Here is a 21,710-nt window from a genome sequence, read left to right as displayed (position 1 = left end):
ACAGTTAAGTAGGTGTCAAAGCAGGATGTTGAAGCAGTGATGTTTTATTAGCTCAAGCAGTCCTAATAAGAACAGTTACACATGCCAGTTTGTGGTACTAGTGAACTTTCCAGAAATTACAGATGGTATGGTCATACATTACATGGTCAACAGTGCTTCTTTTATACACATTCTGACACATGTTAGCAAGAGGTAACACTGCCCCCTGATCTTAGATGGCGCCGCAAAAACTGAGATATTATATCAGATATTTAGTATAGGATGCAATATTTTCTCCAAACATGAATTTAAATGTAATACAAAGTTAACAAAATTTACACAAGTCTGTGATATCCTAAATCACATTCTTCAGAGGTTTCCTTTTACTTTAACAAGGCAGGATAACAAGTAACGACTCCCTGCTGTGCTTTCAGGCTAAAAAGACATGTTGGTTACTTCCCATGAAAAAAATTAATTAGTATGAGGCTGCCTTTAGAAAAGTTACTAAAATCCAGTTTCCTCCCCTGGCAATGTTTTAGAAATAAATACATTTCCTATACAAAAGTACAACATAATATAGAAAAATCGCTACATTGGCAATGATATACAGCAGTGCCCTGCACCCCTAATTAAATAAAATATTGACAATAAGTTATTTCTACATGATCCAGCCACACTTTCTTTAGCAGAAACTCTGTACACAGTCACTCTTTCTTTGACCACCATGGAAAAGAATACCAGACTCATTTATATGCCATTGAATTTGTGGCCTGAGAGACACTGTGTTGTTTGGAATATAAGAACCCATTACGCCAAAACGGATTTGGACTACTATCTTTCAAGCCAATTTTATATTTCAATATTGATGCTGGGTTTTATCTACTATACTGATTCCAAAACTATGGTTATATACCCATCATAATGGTTCGGACCAAATTTTATGGTTATATTCGTGTATATGTGTTCTAAATTACTATGCAATTGCTTGATTAAACATTTATTACATCCTCTATACATATTGCATTTTCCTAATATACTACTTTGCGCCAAGGAAAACATATTGTTTCTACCTACTGTGCCGATATATTGTTTACATCTTTGTTTTGGTAATTTTCAGTGCACTGATATCAAGATTGCACTCTGCACTTTATCTGACAATTATCTATTTTACTATATACCATACATTATTGACCATTACCCTTTATTTTTTTATTTCATTACTATATAGAAGCATATTATCAGGCTCCTGGGAATTTCCCGGTATAAAGTTTTATATGTAAACTTGTTTGTTGTAAAGTGTTTTACATATTAGATTGTTTTGCAACGTGTTTTAAGTAGTTTATTGTGGTATAATGTGCTGGAAATACACTGGTTTAAATGCTTACTTCTGTGAAATTGCACAGGCGATTAGAATTGACCGGTATATATACTGTGCTAAATATTAGGGGTGTGCACCGGGCACTTGTAGTGTTTTGGGTTCTGATGTTTTGCCAAAACACCCCACGAAAGGTTTTGGGTCTGATTTTGTTTTAAAAAAAGCATAAAAAGTGCTAAAATCCTGATTTTTTTTTTTTTTTTCACTCCTACACTATTATTAACCTCAATAACATTAATTTCCACTAATTTCCAGTCTATTCTGAACACCTCACACCTCACACCTCACAATATTGTTTTTAGTCCAAAAGGTTGCACCGAGGTAGCTGGATGTCTACGCTAAGTATCACAAGTGGGCGGCACTAACACGTGGCCCATCTAGGAGTGGCACTGCAGTGGCAGACAGGATGGCAGTTTGAAAAACTAGGCCCCAAAGAGCACATAATGGCCAAAAAACAGGTGCAAGCTGGAATTGTCCTTGGGCTCTCCCACCCACCCTGATGTTGTTGAAATTTGACATGCACACTTTAACAAACCAATCATTTCAGCGACAGGGCCTACCAAACTACTGTGGCTGAAATGATTGGTTTGTTTGGGCCCCCACACCAAAAAAGCAATTCATCTCTCCCTGTACAAACTAAACTGGCTGTACTGAGGCAAGATGTCGTCCTCATCCTCATCCTCTGATTCCTCGCCCCCTTCAGTGTGTACTTCCTCATCCTCACACATTATCAATTCGTCCCCGCTGAACTCCACAACCACAGGTCCCTCTGTAGTCTCTGGAGGCCAGTGCTGGTCTTGATTGAAGAATTGATTATTCATTTTTATGAACATCATTTTTTCAACGTTTTGCGGAAGCAACCTCCTTCGCCGCTCACTGACCAGGTTCCCCGCTGCACTAAAAACTCTTTCCGAGTACACACTGGAGGGGGGACAACTCAGGTAAAATAGAGCCAGTTTGTACAGGGGCTTCCAATCTGCCTTTTTTTCCTGCCAGTAAAAATAAGGACTGTCTGACATATCTACTTGGATGGTGTCAGCAAAGTAATCCTCCACCATTTTTTTCAATGGTGACAGCATCCAATGCAGCGACAGTAGACATGTCTGCAATGGTTGGTAGGTCCTTCAGTCCGGACCAGATGTTCTCAGCATCCCCGCCAGCAGGTCATTTAGGAAAACTCAGCTTTTTCCTCGCAGCCACAGGTGTGGAAGAAAATGAAGGAGGAGCTGTTGGCATGTCACGGTCCTCTTCAGAGGACAATCTCCTGACCAGCAGGTCTTTGCACCGCTGTAGACTTGTGTCCGCCGGAAACAGAGACACAACATACGCTTTAAACCGAGGATCGAGCACGGTGGCCAGAATGTAGTCCTCTGACTTTAAAAGAGTGACCACCCTCGGATCCTGAAAAAGCATACGAAGGGCTTCATCCACAAGAGCTACATGCTTTGTGGAATCGCAATGCTTTAACAGCTCCTCCCTCACTTTCTCCAGCTGCTTCTGCAACAGCCTGATCAGGGGAATCACCTGACTCAAGCTGGCAGTGTCGGAACTGACTTCTCGTGTGGCAAGATCAAACGGCTGGAGAACCTTGCACAACACAGAAATCAGTCTCCACTGCGCTTGACTCAGGCGCATCCCCACTCCTTTGTGTCGTAGGTGGCTGTGTAGGCTTGAATGGCCTTTTGCTGCTCCTTCATCCTCTGCAGCATATAGAGGGTGGAGTTCCAGCGCGTCACAACCTTTTGTTTGAGGTAATGGCAGGGCAGGTTCAGGCTTTTTTGATGTTGCTCGAGTCTGCGGTAGGCACTGGCAGAATGCCGAAAGTGTCCAGCAATTTTGCGGGCCACCGCAAGCATATCCTGCACACCCCTGTCACTCTTCAGGTAATGCTGCACCACCAAATTTATTGTGTGGAAAAACATGGCACGTGCTGGAAGTTGCCCATATGTAATGCCCGCACAATGTTACTGGCGTTGTCTGACACCACAAATCCCCAGGAGAGTGTAAGTGGGGTAAGCCACTGCGAGAAATAATTCCCTCAGTTTCTCTAAGAGGTTGGCAGCATTGTGCCTCTTACTAAAACCGGTGATACACAACGTTGCCTGCCTTGGAACGAGCAGGCGTTTTGGAGATGCTGCTGCTGCGGAAGGCGATGCATCTACCCAGTGGGCTGTCACAGTCATATAGTCCTTAGTTTGCCCTGAACCACTTGTCCACATGTCCGTGGTTAAGTGGACAGAGGGTACAACCGCATTTTTCAGAGCACTGAGGACACTTTTTCGTACTTCTCTGTACATCCCAGGTATCGCCTGCCTAGTGAAGTGGAATCTCGACGGGATTTGGTACTGGGGAGACAATACCTCCATCAACCGTCTAAATCCCACTCCACTGATGGCGGACACGGATGCACGTCTAACACCAACATAGCTGTTAAGGCCGCAGTTATCCGCTTTGCCATAGGATGACTACTGTTGTACTTTGTGCTCATGGCAAATGACAGTTGGACGGTCAACTGTTTGGTGAAAGACGTAGCGTTCTTACGACTTTCCCTCTGGGAAGATGACCGACTATCAGCAGCAACAGCAGCAGCGGCAGTAGTAAGCGTACCGCTGCAGGATCCTCCAGAAGAATCCCGGATTGAAAAGGGACTCAGTCATGCCGGTGACATGGCCTGCAGGACTATCTCTGATGGAGATCGTGGAGGAAGTTGACGAGGAGGGTGTTGCTGGTGTGTATACAACAGGACCAAGGGATTTAGGTGTCCCTGGACTGCTGACGGTCCTAGCCACAGGTCCTGAACTAAACACTGAATTATGAAGGTTCTTCAGGAGACGTATAAGGGAGGATGTCCCTAGGTGGCCAAGATCCTTACCCCTGCTTATTTGAGCTTTACATAAGGTACATATGGCCATACATTTGTTGTCCGGATTGGGATAGAAATAACTCCAGACCGAAGAGGTGGATTTATTGGTCTTCTGCCCAGGCATGACGATGGGCTTTTTCATCCCATGGACAACAACTGTTTCCCCCCCTGGTGCCTCATTTAAGATAACCACATCAGCATCCTCCTCGTCAAGTTCCTCCTCAGCGCCAGCTACATCAATATCCTCCAACCGGTGTACAACATTCACACCTTCATTAGCCAAATCTGTAACTGGACTGTGGGTGATCCTTCCAGCATATGCAGAGGGCGTGCTGCAAATGGTGGAAGGAGCCACCTCTTCCCGTACAGTGATGGGAAGGTCAGGCTTCGCAACCACCAACACCCTTGGACTCGCCTTGGGGATTTGTGATGCCATCTCTTTAGAAGGCAGAGTTGTTTGCTGTGTTGTTGATGACATCTTAACTCTCTTAAATTTTTTAGAGGGGGGAGGAGGAGGGCTTAGATCCTTGGGTGAAGCTGAACCACTAGTCATGAACACAGGCCAGGGCCTAAGCCGTTCCTTGCCACTCCGTGTCATAAATGGCATATTGGCAAGTTTACGTTTCTCCTCAGATGATTTCAATTTTCTTTTTTTGCTAATTTTAGTGCACTTTGGCTTTTTGGATTTTACATACCCTCTACTAGGAGATTGGGCATCGCCCTTGACAGAAGACGTTGATGGCATTTCATCATCTATGTCATGACTAGTGGCAGCAGCTTCAGCATTAGGCGGAAGTGGTTCTTGATCTTTCCCTACTTTATCCTCCAAATTTTTGTACTCCATTATAGTTTAATCTCTGGTACTAATATTTCTGGACTGCAGGTACAGTGAACGTAGTTTAATCTCTGGTACTAATATTTCTGGACTGCAGGAACAGTAAACGTAGTGTAATATTGCAGAAATAATATTTCTGGACTGCAGGAACAGTGAACGTATTTATATATTGCAGTAGGAATTTTTGTATAATTTTTTAATAACAATGGACTTAGCAGGACAGAGCACAGGACACAGCACCACTGGACTCAGCAGGACAGAGCACTGGACAAAGCACCACTGGACTCAGCAGGACAGAGCACTGGACAAAGCACTACTGGACTGATCAGCAGGACAGAGCACTGGACAAAGTAACCACTGGATTAAGCAGGACAGAGTGACAGGACACAGGACACGGGAGCACCACTACAAACTACAACCTCCCTCTTCCCTGATCTGAGCCCGACTGAAGATGGCGGCCGCAAGCGGGGAATTTATGCAATCCGAGTCTCACGAGATCCGACGCAAGACTTGGACGTCATAGCCTCGATCTCATTTTTTTTGCCCGCCGGAAATACCCGAACAGTGCTCGGATCCCGTCGGATCCGCACAGTTCGGGTGGGCTTGGATTAGCGCAATCCGAGCCCACTCATCTCTACTAAATATGACATAATCTGTGGATTTGATTTGGAACATGAGTTTGCAGACAATAGACAAGATGGCCAATATTGGACCATAAGATGCTAACCCCTGCAATGCAGTATAATAGTAGGACTGTGTATATGATGTATGGGAATATGGATGATATACATGAAGTAATTCTTTGCACTGGGAAGTTTGTGCCTGACGTGCTTTATGCTTTATTAAGCGGTGGTGCTGCATTGGCAAGTTTTTGTATGTAATGATCCTGGCAGTGATACAAACTGCTACTGTTCCCTACTATGCACATGCTTTAAAGAAGTCACAGTACCACGAAGAAATGCATTGGAACCACAACAGATACACCATCCTGACTACTAGGCATCCTTAATAGGAAGCATAGTGCGTTCCACAGTGGAACGCACATGGAAGCACTACATGACCCAAGCCACTTTAAGAGGAGCCCAAGTTAGAATTTCATTGAGGTATGGGGGTAAAACAGCCTGATAAAAACACATCATAGAAAATACTTTATCAGTTCATTTGTGAAGTATGTTTGACTGCTTCTCCTTATGATCCTGCACAATGCACGAACCAGGAGCTTGCACTGTCATGGTGATTTTCTACATGTATGAGAATCAGTCATACTTAAGTACAGAGTGTTGATGGATGAAGTGCTCACACCACATAAAGACATAGGCCATTAGGGAGGAAGTGGATCTTAAAATAGTCAAATATGTATGTTCTGCAGGACATAAGCAACTAGCTGGATCTGGAAAGAATAATTGGCCAGACAGGAACTCAATCTATGCTTGTATAGACCGCCACAAAATATTTGCTGTTCCTACTTGACATGTTTTTAAAGTTACATTAGACATAAAACACTGCTTCATTTTTGTGAACTGTGTGCTGCAAGATGCTTAGAATTCAACAATGTTTAACTTCATTAATAGAACATCACTGCCGTAAGTCTAGTACCTCTAGTGATTTCAGCGCATATACTGCTATCTACCGCTCCTATCGAAATGCTCTGGACACTGCTAAACAAACATACTGCCAATCTCTCATCCATGCTCAGGCTTCTAACCACAAACACCTTTTTAACATATTTAAATGTCTTCCAAACCCTCCGACTACCATCAGTGCCCAGGATCTTGCTTCCTATATCAGGCCAGAAGGAAAGCTTTTTGTGTTATTTTAAGAGATATGAGAGCTATGAAGGGGTTCTTGTTGTTAAGGACTTGTAGGCAAGGCACAGTAATTTGAATTGGATTCTGGAGAACACAGGCAGCCAGTTTAGATATTTGCAAAAGAGGAGATGTGGCAGATGTGAAACAGCTAGAGATGAATATTAGTCTTGCTGCAGCATTTAAGAGAATTCCAACGCCCTTAAATTGACAGAGTAGAGAGAGACTAATAAAAATTGCAATAGGCTACATCGGAAAAAGGGTAACACAATATACTGTCACTGTAGAGATGATAGGTGTGCTACAAAACTTTTCATGTGTCCAAAATTTCTGGAAACTGCATAAAAAGTATAAAAGGTACGAGTTCAGACTCACAAGTGTTCCAAGGACACTGCACATTGAGGCATTTAGTTGTGCTTGTCCACAATGTTACTAGCCCACCACTAAGTACTCTTGAAAGCTAAAAATACCAAATGTTGGTAATTACATAGCAAAATGTATGTCAATCAAAATATTTCTCTGCTAAGTGACAAAATCTACCCAATATAAATATTTGAGCACTGCATAAAATCTGGAAAATATTTTTGCATAACCCCAACTTTTTCATTTCTGGAATTAGGACAGTGTGGGCATACTAACGCTTTGCAGTGTCACCCACACGAAAATGGGGCTTGGCCATGCTCCAATGTGATGCTTGTTCGATGCTTCTGAAGGTCTGGGTTTCTCGACCTTTCAAAAACACCCCTTCAATGACATACGCCACTGGTACGAGTGACATTGAAGGGGCACGTGTTAGAGGAGCGCAGCATATAAGGGGCACTTGTTAGCAGAGCATACCTCTCTAGCTGTATTAGAACTGCTAAAAATGTTTTGATACACGGGACATCAGGACTATCATTTCAAATGTGTGGGACAACTTGCCATTTAACCTGAGTTACAGTAACAAACACACCTCAAGTACAAGTACATTAAGGGGCTGATGCAGAGTGGGATGTATACAAGTCTGCATAGTATATCTTGCGCACCCCCTGCGACTGCAAAAACATTCATATATGTTATGGAGCATATATTTTGCACTTGCTATAGGCTACATGCAAATACTCACTATGATTACTTGTTGTAAACTAGGTGCATATGCTAACAATCAAAATCTTTTTTTTCTTAAAGTAACTTACTCCAAATTTGCAACCAACTCTGCATCAGCCCCCGAGAGTTTATATGGCATCTTTCCAGGATTCTGATGCTGAAACCCCTATACATTTCTCCATTGAGTCTCAAAACAGTGCTATGAGGACATCAAAGAAAGTTGTAAAACATTATATATCAATGGACTTTGCACAGATTGCAATTTTATAGTATAGATATACTAAATGACTTTAAAATAGATTGTTTGATATAATTTCTTATATTTATCACAGTAATATTTACATTTTTACCCATAAACAAAGGAAGGTCTTATTCTACTACTATCAACTTGTCACGGTTTGGTACACTGGACTCTTGGACCTGCCCAACTTGCCGCTACTCCTAGCAGGGCGCGGAGTCTAACGGACGGATGGTATTCACCAGTGATCACCGCAAGGTGATTTGGGCTTAGCGGCGTCCGTCCGCAGGTCGCAGTCCCTACCAGGAGTGTCAGGCGAGATCCCAGGGGAGTAAATGTAAGATGTATGCAGACACACTGAAGATAATTGGGATGTAAGCTCTACAACCAAGTAGCGGAGTGAAGACAGATGCAGGATGAACAATTCAAGTAGCGGTTTAATGATGACTAGAGGTTTGAACAGAACAGTCTGTAGTATATTGACACAAGGAGAGTAGTTGCAGCATGTACACTAGCAGAGTAACAGGAGTAAATACAGCTTAGCAGTATAATGACATAATAAGTAGTAGTAGCATGAACAGTCCAGCAGCAGAATGGTAGCGACAAGTGCAGCTTAGGTATTTGGGACCACAGTATGGCAGCACGATAAGAGAGGTGCAGTTAACAGTCCAGCCAGCAAGGTAATAACAATAAGTGCAGCCTAAGTGGAATAGCCCATAATACAGCAACACAATAGAGACAAATGCAGCATGAACAGTCCAGCCTACAGAGTTAGATGAAATCAAGCAGCTTGAGAGATACAACCTGTAGTACAGCCGGACCACAGGGACGGATGCAGAGTAGATGATCCAGACAGCACAGTAATGGAGATTGGTGCGGCTAGTGCAGAATAGCTCGTGGAGCAGCTACTCAGTAGAGTCTGGTGTAGCTTGAGCGGTATAGCCCGTAGAGCAGCAACACAGCGGTATACCCCATGGGGCAGCAACACAGCAGAGTCAGGTGCAGCTTGAGCGGTATAGCCCGTGGAACAGCAACACAGCGGAGACAGGTGCAGCTAGAGCGGTATAGCCTGTGGAACAGCAACACAGTGGAGACAGCTGCAGCTTGAGCGGTACATCCCATGGAACAGCAACACAGCAGAGGCACTGACGATCCAAGTAGACACACAGGAAACAGACATGGTCCTAATCAGGCAGGTAACTTGATCAACAGGCCCAGAGGAAAGGGAGGAAGTGCCTTTTCAAGTTTAGAGCCAGAAAGAAGAACCAATAGGAAACTTGCAACGGAGAGAAAGGTTCTAGGTCTGCGCATGCACAGAACCAATGCCAAGAGCCGAGGTATGCTTAATGAGGGACAGGTGAGTGTCTTAGTCTTCGGTTGTGGAAGCCGAATGAGTTTTCTATAGTGCTTTTACAGGATATTATTTAATTAATCGGAGAACATAAAGAACCCGACAGGGAAAATACAAATGTCACAGAAAAAAAAATAAAAAAAAAATGGTACTAGACTGGAAAAGTTGGGGCACATGGGAACCGTAAGCATGAGTGGACTAATCTTAATTTAAGCATCTTCAATATATGTTGTAGTTGGTCAGTTGGGGTGGTGGTGTATTCATCTCACATGTTTTGTCCCTGAGACCAGCATTGTAACATTTAAATGCCACAGCAAAGTGAGCGAGACTAATCTTTCTTTGTTTCCCTTATTCAATTAGAGCTGCACATGCTGTACATGACGTCATAAATTCCAGACATTGTAATATTGTACTATTACTATTTGTTAATATTACACTATGGAGATCCTGATCAGATATATATGAATAACATAATTGTTTAAGGTGCAGTCATATAAAGACCTTTACAATATTCAAATATTTTTATCCATATAGTGTACATATCTGTTTGGACACTTGACCGTTACACCAACAGGAACTGTAATGAGTATAAAAACAAATTTAGGGAATTTGCGCAAAAGGTAGGGGTAGGGATAAGGTAGGAAAGAGGGTAATGTAATTGTGGTCATTATATTATGGATCTACACAGCGGGAATTGTATACCCATCTCCTTTTAAAACATACTGTTCAGATTTGAATACTCCTACCAATAATGAAATTGTGGGTGATCATCATAAGTATACTCACTACATGAATGGACATAGAAGCTTGATAGTCCTGTCCGTATAACAACAATAAGCCTATAAAGAGCCTCAAAACAACGACTTGTATGTGCTTGTATATCCTAAACAATGGAGTCCAATAAATGTCAATGTGCCAAGTTCATATACATCTCAATATTAGGCAAGATATCAGAGTAGTATCCAAGGCAATAAGAATGAAATGTCTGTGCAATCAGTAGCTTCACTAGCAGTCATGTGTCAATGAGCTTCTCCCATGCCTAGTATTCACACTATCCAGAATGTATCAGTGTTGCCTTTAAACATCTCCTCCAACCATGTTCAAGCATGCACATGCAGAGAAAGGGGGATAGAGAGAGAAGGTGTCACGGCTCTGAGGTTTTTTGCAGATCCCCTGCCTCCCTATCGAGGATGGTGGAGGCAGAATACACTGATATTTACAGGCTTACAAGCATCAATAATAACACAAGAGAAAGTAGAAGTGCTGCAACGTAGTATATTGAATGTTGGTACAACAGGAATAGATATATATATATATATATATATATATATTGGCAGAGATGAATACACGGCGATTAGTAGTAATGCAAACACAATTCACATATGCCACTTCATAGTCGGTAACCCTTGGCAACAGTATGAGATGAGATGATATACAGTTCAACGCAGTGATGATAAACAAGAACACTAGGATCCAATAGAGAACCACACAGCAGATGAATGTGAATCACTGGTACAGCATACAGTCCAAACAGAGTAGTATATAGAACTTAGCTGATGTGAGAGTAGAGATGACTCAACATAGCAGGTGGTACTGGAATAGCTGATTCTTATTAAGTAAAGCAGTAAGCGTTAAACATCACCCAAGGACTTGGATGAACACTGACACATGCAGCAGAATGTTGCCTAGAAGTAGCAGAGACGTGAGTAGTATCTGAATCATGCGTGGAACTACAGGTAGCAGGATTCATTGTAACTGCAATGGTAAGTTCGCTGTAGTATGAAGCAACTGAACAGAGACACGCAACTTGAGCCCAAGTACTAGCCACCGGCATAACAAGTAGTTCACAATAACAGTCCAGTAACCAGGGAACAGCAGAGTAAGGATAACCAGTGTCAGACGTGGAACTACAGGTGACAGGTAACTGGATAGTAGCTCTAACAGTGAGATGCAGCGATCTTAGCCAGCCAGCAGTAAAGTTGAACCAATAGATAAAGCACAGGTTTAGCAACAACTCACGATACTTGTTCAGCGTGCAGATGAATAGCGGAGAGAAGTTCCAGCTTGCAGGTAAACAGCGGTGAGGAGTTTGCAGCTTGTAGATGAACAGCAGTAAGAAGTTACAACTTGCAGGTGAACAGCAGTGAGGAGTTTGCAGCTTGCAGGTGAACAGCAGTGAGAAGTTTGCAGCTGAACAGCAGTGAGGAGTTTGCAGCTGACGAACACACGGAAGGAGAGGTATACAGCCAGATCCAATTGCAATCAGAGTAACTCGAAGAACAGGCAATGAGCCCATTACCATGGAAGGTTAATATAGTGCTCCAGGACCAATGAGGTTCGGGAGGAGGTCCAGATCACAGTAGCCAGGAACACCTGTGAAAGTAATGTCTCTGAGGCAGAAGCAAGCATACTCATGGTTCTTAAAGGGAAAGTCACAGTGCCGACACCTAACTATGGGAGCGGCGTGTGACAGTACCCCCCCCCCCTTTTAAAAGTGGCCACTGGACACTTAGTGATGACCTTCCGTGGGAACTTGACATGAAAATTGCGTAACAGTGCAGGAGCATTGATGTCAGAAGCATTTACACAGGACCGCTCTTCAGGACTGAACCCCTTCCAATCCACTAAATATTTGATTACTCCTCGAACCACCTTTGAATCCAGAATTTCAGTGATCTCAAAGTCCTCTTGTTGAGAGAATTCTGGTACTGTTGAAGAAGATGTTGCAGATGAGAAACGATTAATAATTACTGGTTTCAACAGAGAAATGTGGAAGGAGTTTGAAATATGTAGTGAAGCTGGTAACTTTAATTTGAAGGACACTGGATTGATGACTTTCAAAATGTTACGATCCGATGAATCGAGGAGCGAACTTCATTGAAGGAACTTTAAGACGAATGTTCCGGGTAGATAACCAGACTTTATCACCCACTTTAAGAGCCGGTACGGCCCTGCCTTTCTTGTCTGCCGCTGTCTTATAGCGGGCGGAAGTTTTCTTGAGTTGGGATACAACTTGGCCCCAGGTAGAAGAAAAGTTCCGCAGGAATTCTGTGGTAGCAGGAACATTCTGAAAACTTGGGCAAATTAGGGTGTAACCCATACACAATAAAAAATGGAGTAGAAAAAGTAGATCCATGAAACAAGTTATTATGAGCAAACTCTGCCCATGGTAGGAGATCCATCCAGTTATCTTATGAAGCAGAAGAGAACATAGGAATAAAGGTTTCAAGGTCTTGATTTACTCTCTCTGTCTGCCCATTAGATTGTGGATGATATACGGATGAGAAGTTGAGCTGGACTCCTAGTGCCTTACATAAAGCTCGCCAGAATTTGGAGGTAAATTGCACTCCTCTGTCAGAAACAATCTCTTGAGGGTCTCACTTTGGGTAAACATTCTGAATGGCACCGAGAACCCCAGGATAGGATCTCAGTCTAGTTGTGGCGAGTGGAGTTAGAGCCGTGGAAGGCCCAGGATGACTGGGGATGTGGTACAAGGCAATATTAGGAAGGAGATACTTTCAGAGTGTAACGCTCCTACACCAAGGAGAAGAGGCTTGGTCCGGGTGTCTGTGAGGCAGACTCATGGTTCTTAAAGGGAAAGTCACAGCGCCGACACCTAACTATGGGACCGGCGTGTGACAGAAGGAAGGCACTATAGTGAAGTTCCGATGGATGAAATTTATTAAAATAAAGTTAAAATAGCACTGACATTTGCATCGTAGTGTTCATGCATAAAAAAGTATCTTTGCGGCTGGACGCTAGGTGAGTCCCGTCTTAATTACAGTCAAGTCTACTTGCTTCCCGGCGCTGACGTTGCACGATCTATCCTGCTGACAGGGAGTCCATGTGGCATTTAATCAGCTGCTGTGATGTCTTATTCCGGCTGTCAAAACCCTAAGCGTTTTCTCATGAATGACTTCATCAGGGGATACGGCTATTGGTTTATGTTACATTAAATACCTCCTCTAACCAATCAGAAAGGTCCCTCATTTTTTTTACTCAATCAATGCGTTTTCATGTAAATAAAAACGCATTACATGAATTTAAACAGTTCTCAGTTGGTCAGTACTTGCCTGCATCTACTTATTTGCATACTAATTTTTCACCTCCATGTTATAAATATTACATCTCTGTATATATCACTTCATATATATGTTATATAATATGGTTAGAAAAGTTATAAAATACTGTTACAAATTCTGCCGTTATTATCACATAATAAACTAACTATTGACGTTCTTAAGTTTACAAAGGGAACTGTTTCAAAGTAACCAGATACTATTTTTATGTTATATACTGTCATATCTCCCTAAAATTACATCAGTTTGAACTTATTATCAAAGAATGGGTCATTCATTGATAATAAATGCCCATGACATTGTCATATCCATAGGACGGGTTATGTTCTAAACTGTAACTACTACATCATAGGACATATATATGGCATATATCTGTATGAAGTTAACACGTATCATGGAGTCCCATTCAGGGCTGCCAAGAGGAATTTAGGGCCCCGGTACAACAACTTCTCGGGACCGCCCTTATAGTTGAGCATGGTGAAAAATTATCTATAGGTGTATTCATACAATTGGGGGTGTGGCTATGCATCATTGGGTCGTGGATAGCAGGTGATAAACGCTAGGCCACCCTCCTACAGAAAAAAAACCTGCATTGTTGTGCACTCCTGATTTTCAGCACATCTAGCACCATAGTGTAGTATAGAAAGAATGCAGTGTGTATATAAAGAGTTAACAATCTTGGCCTGCCACTTACATTGGGCAGAACAGTCACCAAAATTGGGATTGTCCCACTAGAATCACAATACTTAACACACTGTCCTGCTCTCTCCTACCTGTTCTTGACACTTTCACCACCTGTGGCTGCTGGTTTATTTAGTTGCGGTTTGACTGGATCCTGAAATGTTGGGGGCCCTATTTGGGAAAAAAATGGGTACATAGCACCCACAAGTAATAATGCCCCTCCCCCTTTTTAATCACACTGTGCCTCCCCCCCTTTTCAATCACACTGTGCCTTTCTCCCCCCCCTTTTCAATCACACTGAGCCTTCCCCCCACCCATTTTCAATCACACTGTGCCTTTCTCCACCCCCCCCTTTTCAATCACACTGTGCTTTTCTGTTTTTCTCCCCTTGCCTGCATTTCTTTACTTACCTTTGTATTGGCTTCTTTCATCTCTTTTTTTTTCTTCTGTCCTCTCTCTTCTCTCTTCTTGCTTCTGTCTGGGTTCTCTCTGCGCCGCTTCTCACTGAATGGCGGGTGTGACTTGATGACCTCATGTCCGACATTCAGTGCGAACTGAGAAGGGACGCCGGCAATCACGCGAGTGTTTTTTTTTTTAACTACCCTGCTCCCCCCACCAACGAACAGTGCGGAGCCAACAGCCAACAACCCCCCCCCCCCCCCACACACACACACACGCGGATTAAAAAAAAAAAAGACAGAAAAAAAACAAAACGGCGGCAGTAAAGGGCCGGCCGGCTGGGTAACCTCCCCCCCTCTGGTCCCATTCAAATAATCTTTCCCAGAACCTAAATCATATCAACTGTGATAGTCTTTGGATTTAAGCACACTCAAGCTTTCAGGGAATTTGACAGACCCTTTGTCATTCTAATATGTGGTAAGAAAGGCCAATGGCTTCTTCAAGAACTATAGCTCATTGGATATTAAAATTGATCCAAATGGCTTAGCGGTTAAGTGGTACTGGTGTTCCAGACTGCAATAAGGCTCATTCTGCCAGTGGCGTGTGAACTTCATGGGCTGCTTTAGCCAAATGATCCCTGAAGGTTATCAGTAAAGCTGCTAATGCCTTTATTCACCACTACAAAGACAACGGCTTATCTACAGTCTTTCAAGAAAGAAACTATCAGGAATTTAAAATAAAGTGTTTTATGGCTGAGCAATTTTCTGTTTATATTTATTATATGATAATTGTTTACCCACCTGATAGGGATTGTGAGGTGGGGCAAAACTTACCAGAGAGTTGGCATGGAGTACCACCAGGAAAAAAAAGCAATAGCAAGTCTTTGAAATCAAGTTTACCTTATTGCAAAGGTGCCATTTTTTTCTTAGTGCTGTATAAATAAATATTGAAAAATAAAGGCAGGTAAAACCGTATACTATGCCCACACTTTTAACATAGTGTTCAAAATGTGTTCTTAGAAGTCTTAATGCAACATAAAGTAGGTCCATTATATTGTAGCAAGCATTACACTTATCAAAAAGTGAATGGGCATAGGCCCTTTCATTTACATTCTTTAACTAACAATTGTAAAGTGAGTGACCAAACATTAGGAACATGTGTTGAATGTGTAAAATGAACGCCCCTTTAAATCCCTGCTGTGGGCTCTGACAAGGATCATTTAACTCTTTAAATGCTTAGGGAATTCAGGAAATGCTGCCCTTCTGGTAGAGCATGGAACAATAGGAACGTCAGATAAAGAACTGCCTTTTGAGGGAAATTTGACTTGTGTATCACTGTTATTCATCAATTAATATACTTTCAGAGGTGGAAACAGACTTTTTTAGAATTTGTTTTTGTCTCATTGAACGCTTCTGTGAGGAGTCTTGTTTTGACAATAAAGCTTGCAGCAAGCACCCAAGAAATTCTACTGTGAGCAATATTTATTTAGTCAAAGGTACAAATCTACACTAAAACTATAGTAACAAATCAGACATTTAATCACTATAGAACTAATCTAACTTGTACTAGACAGATAAAAGCTAATTGATGATTAGTTGTTATTGCATTACTGCAGGTATGCACACATTTCAGCAATATTGGTAAATAACCCTCTGTGAATCTAGGGTTTAGTTTAGTTGCTACTGTGTCACCATCTACCCCAGGAGATTACTATTCCACATCTAACAGTTTTCTTTATTCCTCCATATTTCTTTTAGCAGATTTTTCTTCTGCAAAAATATCACCGTTTCATAAATGTGTTTTAAATTAAAAAAAAGTGTCCTTTTAATTGATTTGTGTGCTGGTATTTTGGCAACTTGACTGCAGAGATCATGTCCAGTGCATTTAAACATAGCACTGGAAATAGCTAGGTCATCCTAAGATGTATGCTGAACAGTGGTCGACGTGGTGGTGTATACAGTGGTATGACACATGCTACTTCTCCTACTCCCTTCATTATAAAACTATTAAATTCCATTCACTTACATTTCTATTACATTTTTCATACCGCCACTTTGACCGCTGGGGCTGAACATATGGTAGTGTGTGTGTGTATGTATGTGTGTGTATATATATATATATATATATATATATATATATATATATATATACACACGTGATTTGATGGCTTGATACCAAGGCCAATTAAAGATAGAACACAGCTGATCTTCTGTTTAAAAGAGAATAAATTTATGTAGGAATTTGCAGACAAGACTCAACAGTTACTAGGTTGGTAGTGAAATATTATAAATGTGTGGAAGACAAGTGAAGACCAAGAAATCGGAAAACTTACACAAGATTGTCTTGAAAACATGCTTACTCACCTCTGCTTCTGAACTAACACTGCGAGTACTTGCTCCACTGACATAAATCCCACTACTTGCATCTTCATGGATCCGGATGTTGGATTTTCGATGCCGAGAGTCTGGGTCACGGGAAACATCGAACAGATCCAAAATCTCCTCATTATACAACTAATCCAGAAATGAGTTGAAGAATAAATATGGAAAGGGTTGAGATATTTAGTGTAAACAAAAATTATGACAGAAATGAGAGATGGGTATGTCAAAGAGATAGGCAGATAAAGGAGGAGAAAATGTCATCAAAGATGTTAATATCTCTGAGCACCAAGCATGATTATTGTCCATATGAGTTCCAGACTTATATGTACAGTCATCATCTTGCTTACCTCTAGAAATTGTGCACTGACTTTAAAGCTAGGCTCAGGTCGCCCATTGTCACAAGCTGTAGCTGTTCGTTGCTGGATTGTGCTGAACAGTTGGCGGACTGCACGGGGTATAATACCAAGCTCCATATCACTAACCACAAGGTCAAATCCACTACCCATTGTATGTGTCTTTCCTGCGCCTGTCTGGAATTGTCAAAATGTGCACAAGGAATAGCAATTTGAATAAAATAAGGTTTGATAGTAAGAGCAAAAAAGGGCAGAACATAAAAAGTGCAGAGTTAGCAAAAAGACTGAATAGTTACAACATAGAGGTAAAGAAATGAGGTAGAACAGGAATATAGAAAATAGATCACACAGTAGAAACGGTAGAGACACAAGGCAGAAATAAAGGGATAGCTCATTAAATTGAATACTTGGGGTATGTACCTGACCGTATGCCAGAACGGTTGCATTGTAGCCCTGGAAGCAACCCTCCACCAGGCCACGTACACAAATTTCGTAGACTTTGACTTGTTCAGTGTCCGTGTCAAACACATAATCATAAGTGAAGGCCTTGTCCTTACCCAGAAGTACCTGGGGTTCTCCAGGGTAAACCCATGTACATACATGGCATCCTTCAGACTGTTCCTTACTGCTTTGTGGACGGATCCTAAGGTGGTATAAAAAGACAGTAGTTGGCAATAAGAAGTATATTTTTAAACTGTTTAGACAAGTTTTACTATGCCTTTGTTTATGCAATGTGTAGGGCTCCCATGTGTCACAGTTTTCCCAAAACAGTCATCATTTTTCCTAACCTTAAATCTTTGACTCACAATCTAATTTAATTTCTCATATTCCAGACCCCTGATGCTCTCAAATTAACAGAATAAGTGGGAGTAGGTTTCTATATTTAAAAGCTTGTTTAGGGAGATCTTATATTTTTAGCAAACGTTAAGTCACATGAGTATTCAGGTTTTACATTTCAAGATTATGGGAGTCATGAAAATGTATAACTTTTTAATCATCAATGAATAATAAGAGTAAGAGTACATAGGATCCATTGATACTATTGTAACTATGCCTGTATTTATCTATACACCCTTTTGGCACAGTCATTCTATTTCTTTTTTGTCATTCATTTGGATCTTCTTTTTTTCTCTATTTCTCTGTACCCTCCTTATTCACAAGCTCTCTCCTGCTTCATCCAGCTCATTCATTATTTGTCTGTCTTGTGCCTCTTTTCCGCTCCTGTTTAGTTTCCATGGAAACTAAGCATCCGCCACTCCGTTCAGACAGAACAGCTGATGGATGGGGTGTGGGCAAGATGAATACAGACTTCACTAAGAGAAATTTATATTTGTAAGCTTTCCGGATCACATACTACATTCTGTTTTTGTAAAAAGAGTGCAAATTCATAGTATGGGCATATTGACTGACTTTCAAATACATTCATTGCAATAATTAATTTCTTGTGATGCTCATATTTTGTAAACAATTACATTTATTTTTATATCAATACAAAAAAATACAGAAACCTTTAATATATATATTTTGCCAAAAACAGGCATATAAATTGCTCATTCCAGATTCTACTCTTATCAACTAATCACACACTAACACTGAGTTGTAGCACAGTAGTTTAAAAAATGCTGCTCCCTAATTCACACCAGTGCCCAGATGTAGAGCATGAATCAGAAGTTGCATGGGTCCCATATCTTTGGAATAGAATATTTTAGACACTCACTCACTTTGCTAATTCCATGATACCCAGCTTGTGAATTCTTTTGGATGCCAAATCCTGTAAAAGAACTATAAGAATCTATTCCAAAAAGATTATTGATCACAGTGCATAATCTGAGTTCTTGGAAAATAATATTTTAAAGTCACATATTTTCAGTAAAAATATAAATAAAGAAAGACTGTCCTGTCTAAACACATGAAATTCGTAATCATCAGGGAGTGTATTAGTGTCACATGTTTTGTCTCCTTTTGACTAATATGATAACATCTTAGTACCCAAATATACCTGAACATTGTATACCAAGTACACCTAGCTTATATATCTGCTAATGAATGACTATAGCACATTTGCAACATCTTGTTCAGTTAAAGCTCAAATTATGTAAAATATGCACTACTTGTCAGTAGTATTTGTTATGTTAATCATTTGTTCCAGAAGTGTATAGCACTTTATTAAATATTATCTATCAAAAAAGAAGGAGCCAGAGTCACCAAACACAGTAGAAATTTTAAAGTAATATTGTTTCTAAAGCTATAGCTAACAGCTAGCAAGAGAACATTTAATTGCAATTCACACACTTATGTATGCAGAACCTTAATTACCATTTTAAAACAGCACGCACAATTAATGTCAGCAGAGCAGTAAAGTCTTAAATGGGTATGCCCAATACATAATATTTAGTTATTTTGCTAGTTGCTTCAATCTTAACTGGTTTTGTAAGATACACTAAACTGTTTCTGCAAGATTATTGTTTAATTAGTGTGATAAGGGCAGCACTGTGGCTAAGTGGTTAGCACTTCTGCTTTACAGAACTGGGGTCATGAGTTCAATTCCCGACCATGGCGTTATCTGTGAGGAGTTTGTATGTTCTCCCCATGTTTCCGTGAGTTTCCTCCGGGTGCTCCAGTTTCCTCCCACACTTCAAATAAACATACCGGTAGGTTAATTGGTTGCTAACAAATTGACCCTAGTCTGTGTGCCTGTGTCTGTCAGTGTGTGTTAGGGAATTTAGACTGTAAGCCCCAATGGGGTAGGGACTGATGTGAGTGAGCTCTCTGTACAGTGCTGCGGAATCAGTGGCGCTATATAAATAAATGGTGATGATGATGATGATGATGATACCCAGAAACTGCAGGGCACGAGGACCCTGTGAAACAGGACTTTGTCATAGCATGATACAGGAGAGACTCTAGGACCCAGTGAAAACTAAGGCTGCCTTAAAGTTCCAGGGTTTTTGAGACTGAGACTGTTGAGAGAAGGAGCCTGAGTGAGTGAGTGAGTGAGTGAGTGAGTGAGTGAGTGAGTGAGTGAGTGAGTGAGTGAGTACGTACTAAGGAGACATTTTGTGAAAAGAGAGACTTTTTCTGCTATGCTGTTGTGGGGTAAAGTGAGGCAAGTGTTGTTACTGAGAGATAGACTGCTGCAGAGGACTGAGCTGTGTTGCCAGCCAGAATACTGCATGTATAATGGTTACTGGGAGGCTGTCACTAAAGACAAGAGCTGACACCAGTGATAGCAAAGATGGAGCTGAAAAACAGGTATGTGCAATCAAACTGACTGTGTGTTCACACTCACTACATAGTATATTCTACCTTTTAAGAACTGTGAGTTAGATTAACAGAGACATTTGCTTAACAAGTAAAAAGCATAATCCAAACTCCTACTACTACACGCAGTATGATCCCCAGGTATACCTGAATTACAGACTGAATCACCAGTACCCACACTGACCTGGTATCTGGAGCATCATTTAACCCATCATATCCTCAATATGCTAGGAATGGAACAGCATCATTCCTGATTTTTCTCCTGTAAGGTCAGATTAAAGTACAGTGATAATAGCTTTCGCAACACACTGTATTGTGTTATACATGAGGCAGTAACTTCTGTTTTTGATCGCTGTACTGAAGTTACAATACTGCCATTATAATTGTGTGCCTCCATTATAATAAAAGTACTTCCTGTCTGGTTCTAACAGGTATACTTACAAAAGTCTGGCCAGTGAAAACTTTCATGCTAATTAGTTCTGCTGAGGGTGGACTTATTTAAAGGGGATTTATTGACTTTGATATCATTTGCTTGTAGTGTATCGTTTGAAATTAATGTTATTTATCATATTAGTGACCCAAACTTTATTACTGTATTCTTAGACAGTTTGTGATCTCACATATTCCAGGGTTAAAGTATTAAGTATTGTATTCAGATTGCACTTGTTACTAATCAATTTGTGTCCAGAAATATTTTAGTGACGTATTGTTCCTGCATAATAAAACAGATGTCACATCATTCATTTAGTGTCCTATTTGTATTAGGGACTCAGGGGTTCTCTGTCCCACTGCCGTGCCGTGACCGAAAGAAAAGCATGCAGAGACCAGGTATGATCCTCTCAACACCTGCTTATAGGGGTGTTACATTAGTATACAGCTCTAGTCCAGTGGTTGGCAACCTTTTTCTATCAAAGTGCCAGCTAAAATCTTGTAAAGGCCAGGTGTGCCAGTTGGGTGTGTGTGGTAAAAAAAAATGTTGCGCCACTGAAAATTGCAAATGTTCGTACAATTGGGGGCATGGCAG

At 41.2% G+C, this 21,710-nt stretch overlaps 1 protein-coding gene across 15 annotated transcripts in view; it reads right to left on the bottom strand.

Moving 5' to 3' along the window:
- The window catches only part of KIF21B (kinesin family member 21B), a 463,280-nt gene that overhangs the window by 398,754 nt on the left and 42,816 nt on the right, over window positions 1–21,710 (bottom strand). For 13 of the 15 annotated variants that reach the window (XR_012688103.1, XR_012688104.1, XM_075195637.1 and 10 more), the window contains exons 2-4: window positions 17,846–18,068; window positions 17,420–17,602; window positions 17,055–17,204 (exon numbers count right to left, since the gene is read on the bottom strand). The exons of 1 other annotated variant lie outside the window; for it this stretch is intronic. Coding sequence is in view for 12 of the 14 variants with exons in the window: in XM_075195637.1 (XP_075051738.1) it covers window positions 17,055–17,204; window positions 17,420–17,602; window positions 17,846–18,068 (556 nt within the window). In the remaining 2 variants the exon portion in view is untranslated. Of the gene's footprint in view, window positions 1–17,054; window positions 17,205–17,419; window positions 17,603–17,845; window positions 18,069–19,146; window positions 19,219–21,710 lie in introns of those variants that run through there. One more of the 15 variants, XM_075195639.1, reaches the window with a different exon arrangement.

The sequence above is a fragment of the Mixophyes fleayi genome, chromosome 2 (assembly GCF_038048845.1).
Source record: "Mixophyes fleayi isolate aMixFle1 chromosome 2, aMixFle1.hap1, whole genome shotgun sequence".
NCBI classification, from domain to species: Eukaryota; Metazoa; Chordata; class Amphibia; order Anura; family Limnodynastidae; genus Mixophyes; species Mixophyes fleayi.
Note: the sequence above shows the minus strand (reverse complement) of the source record. Positions and strands in the feature narration are given on the sequence as shown.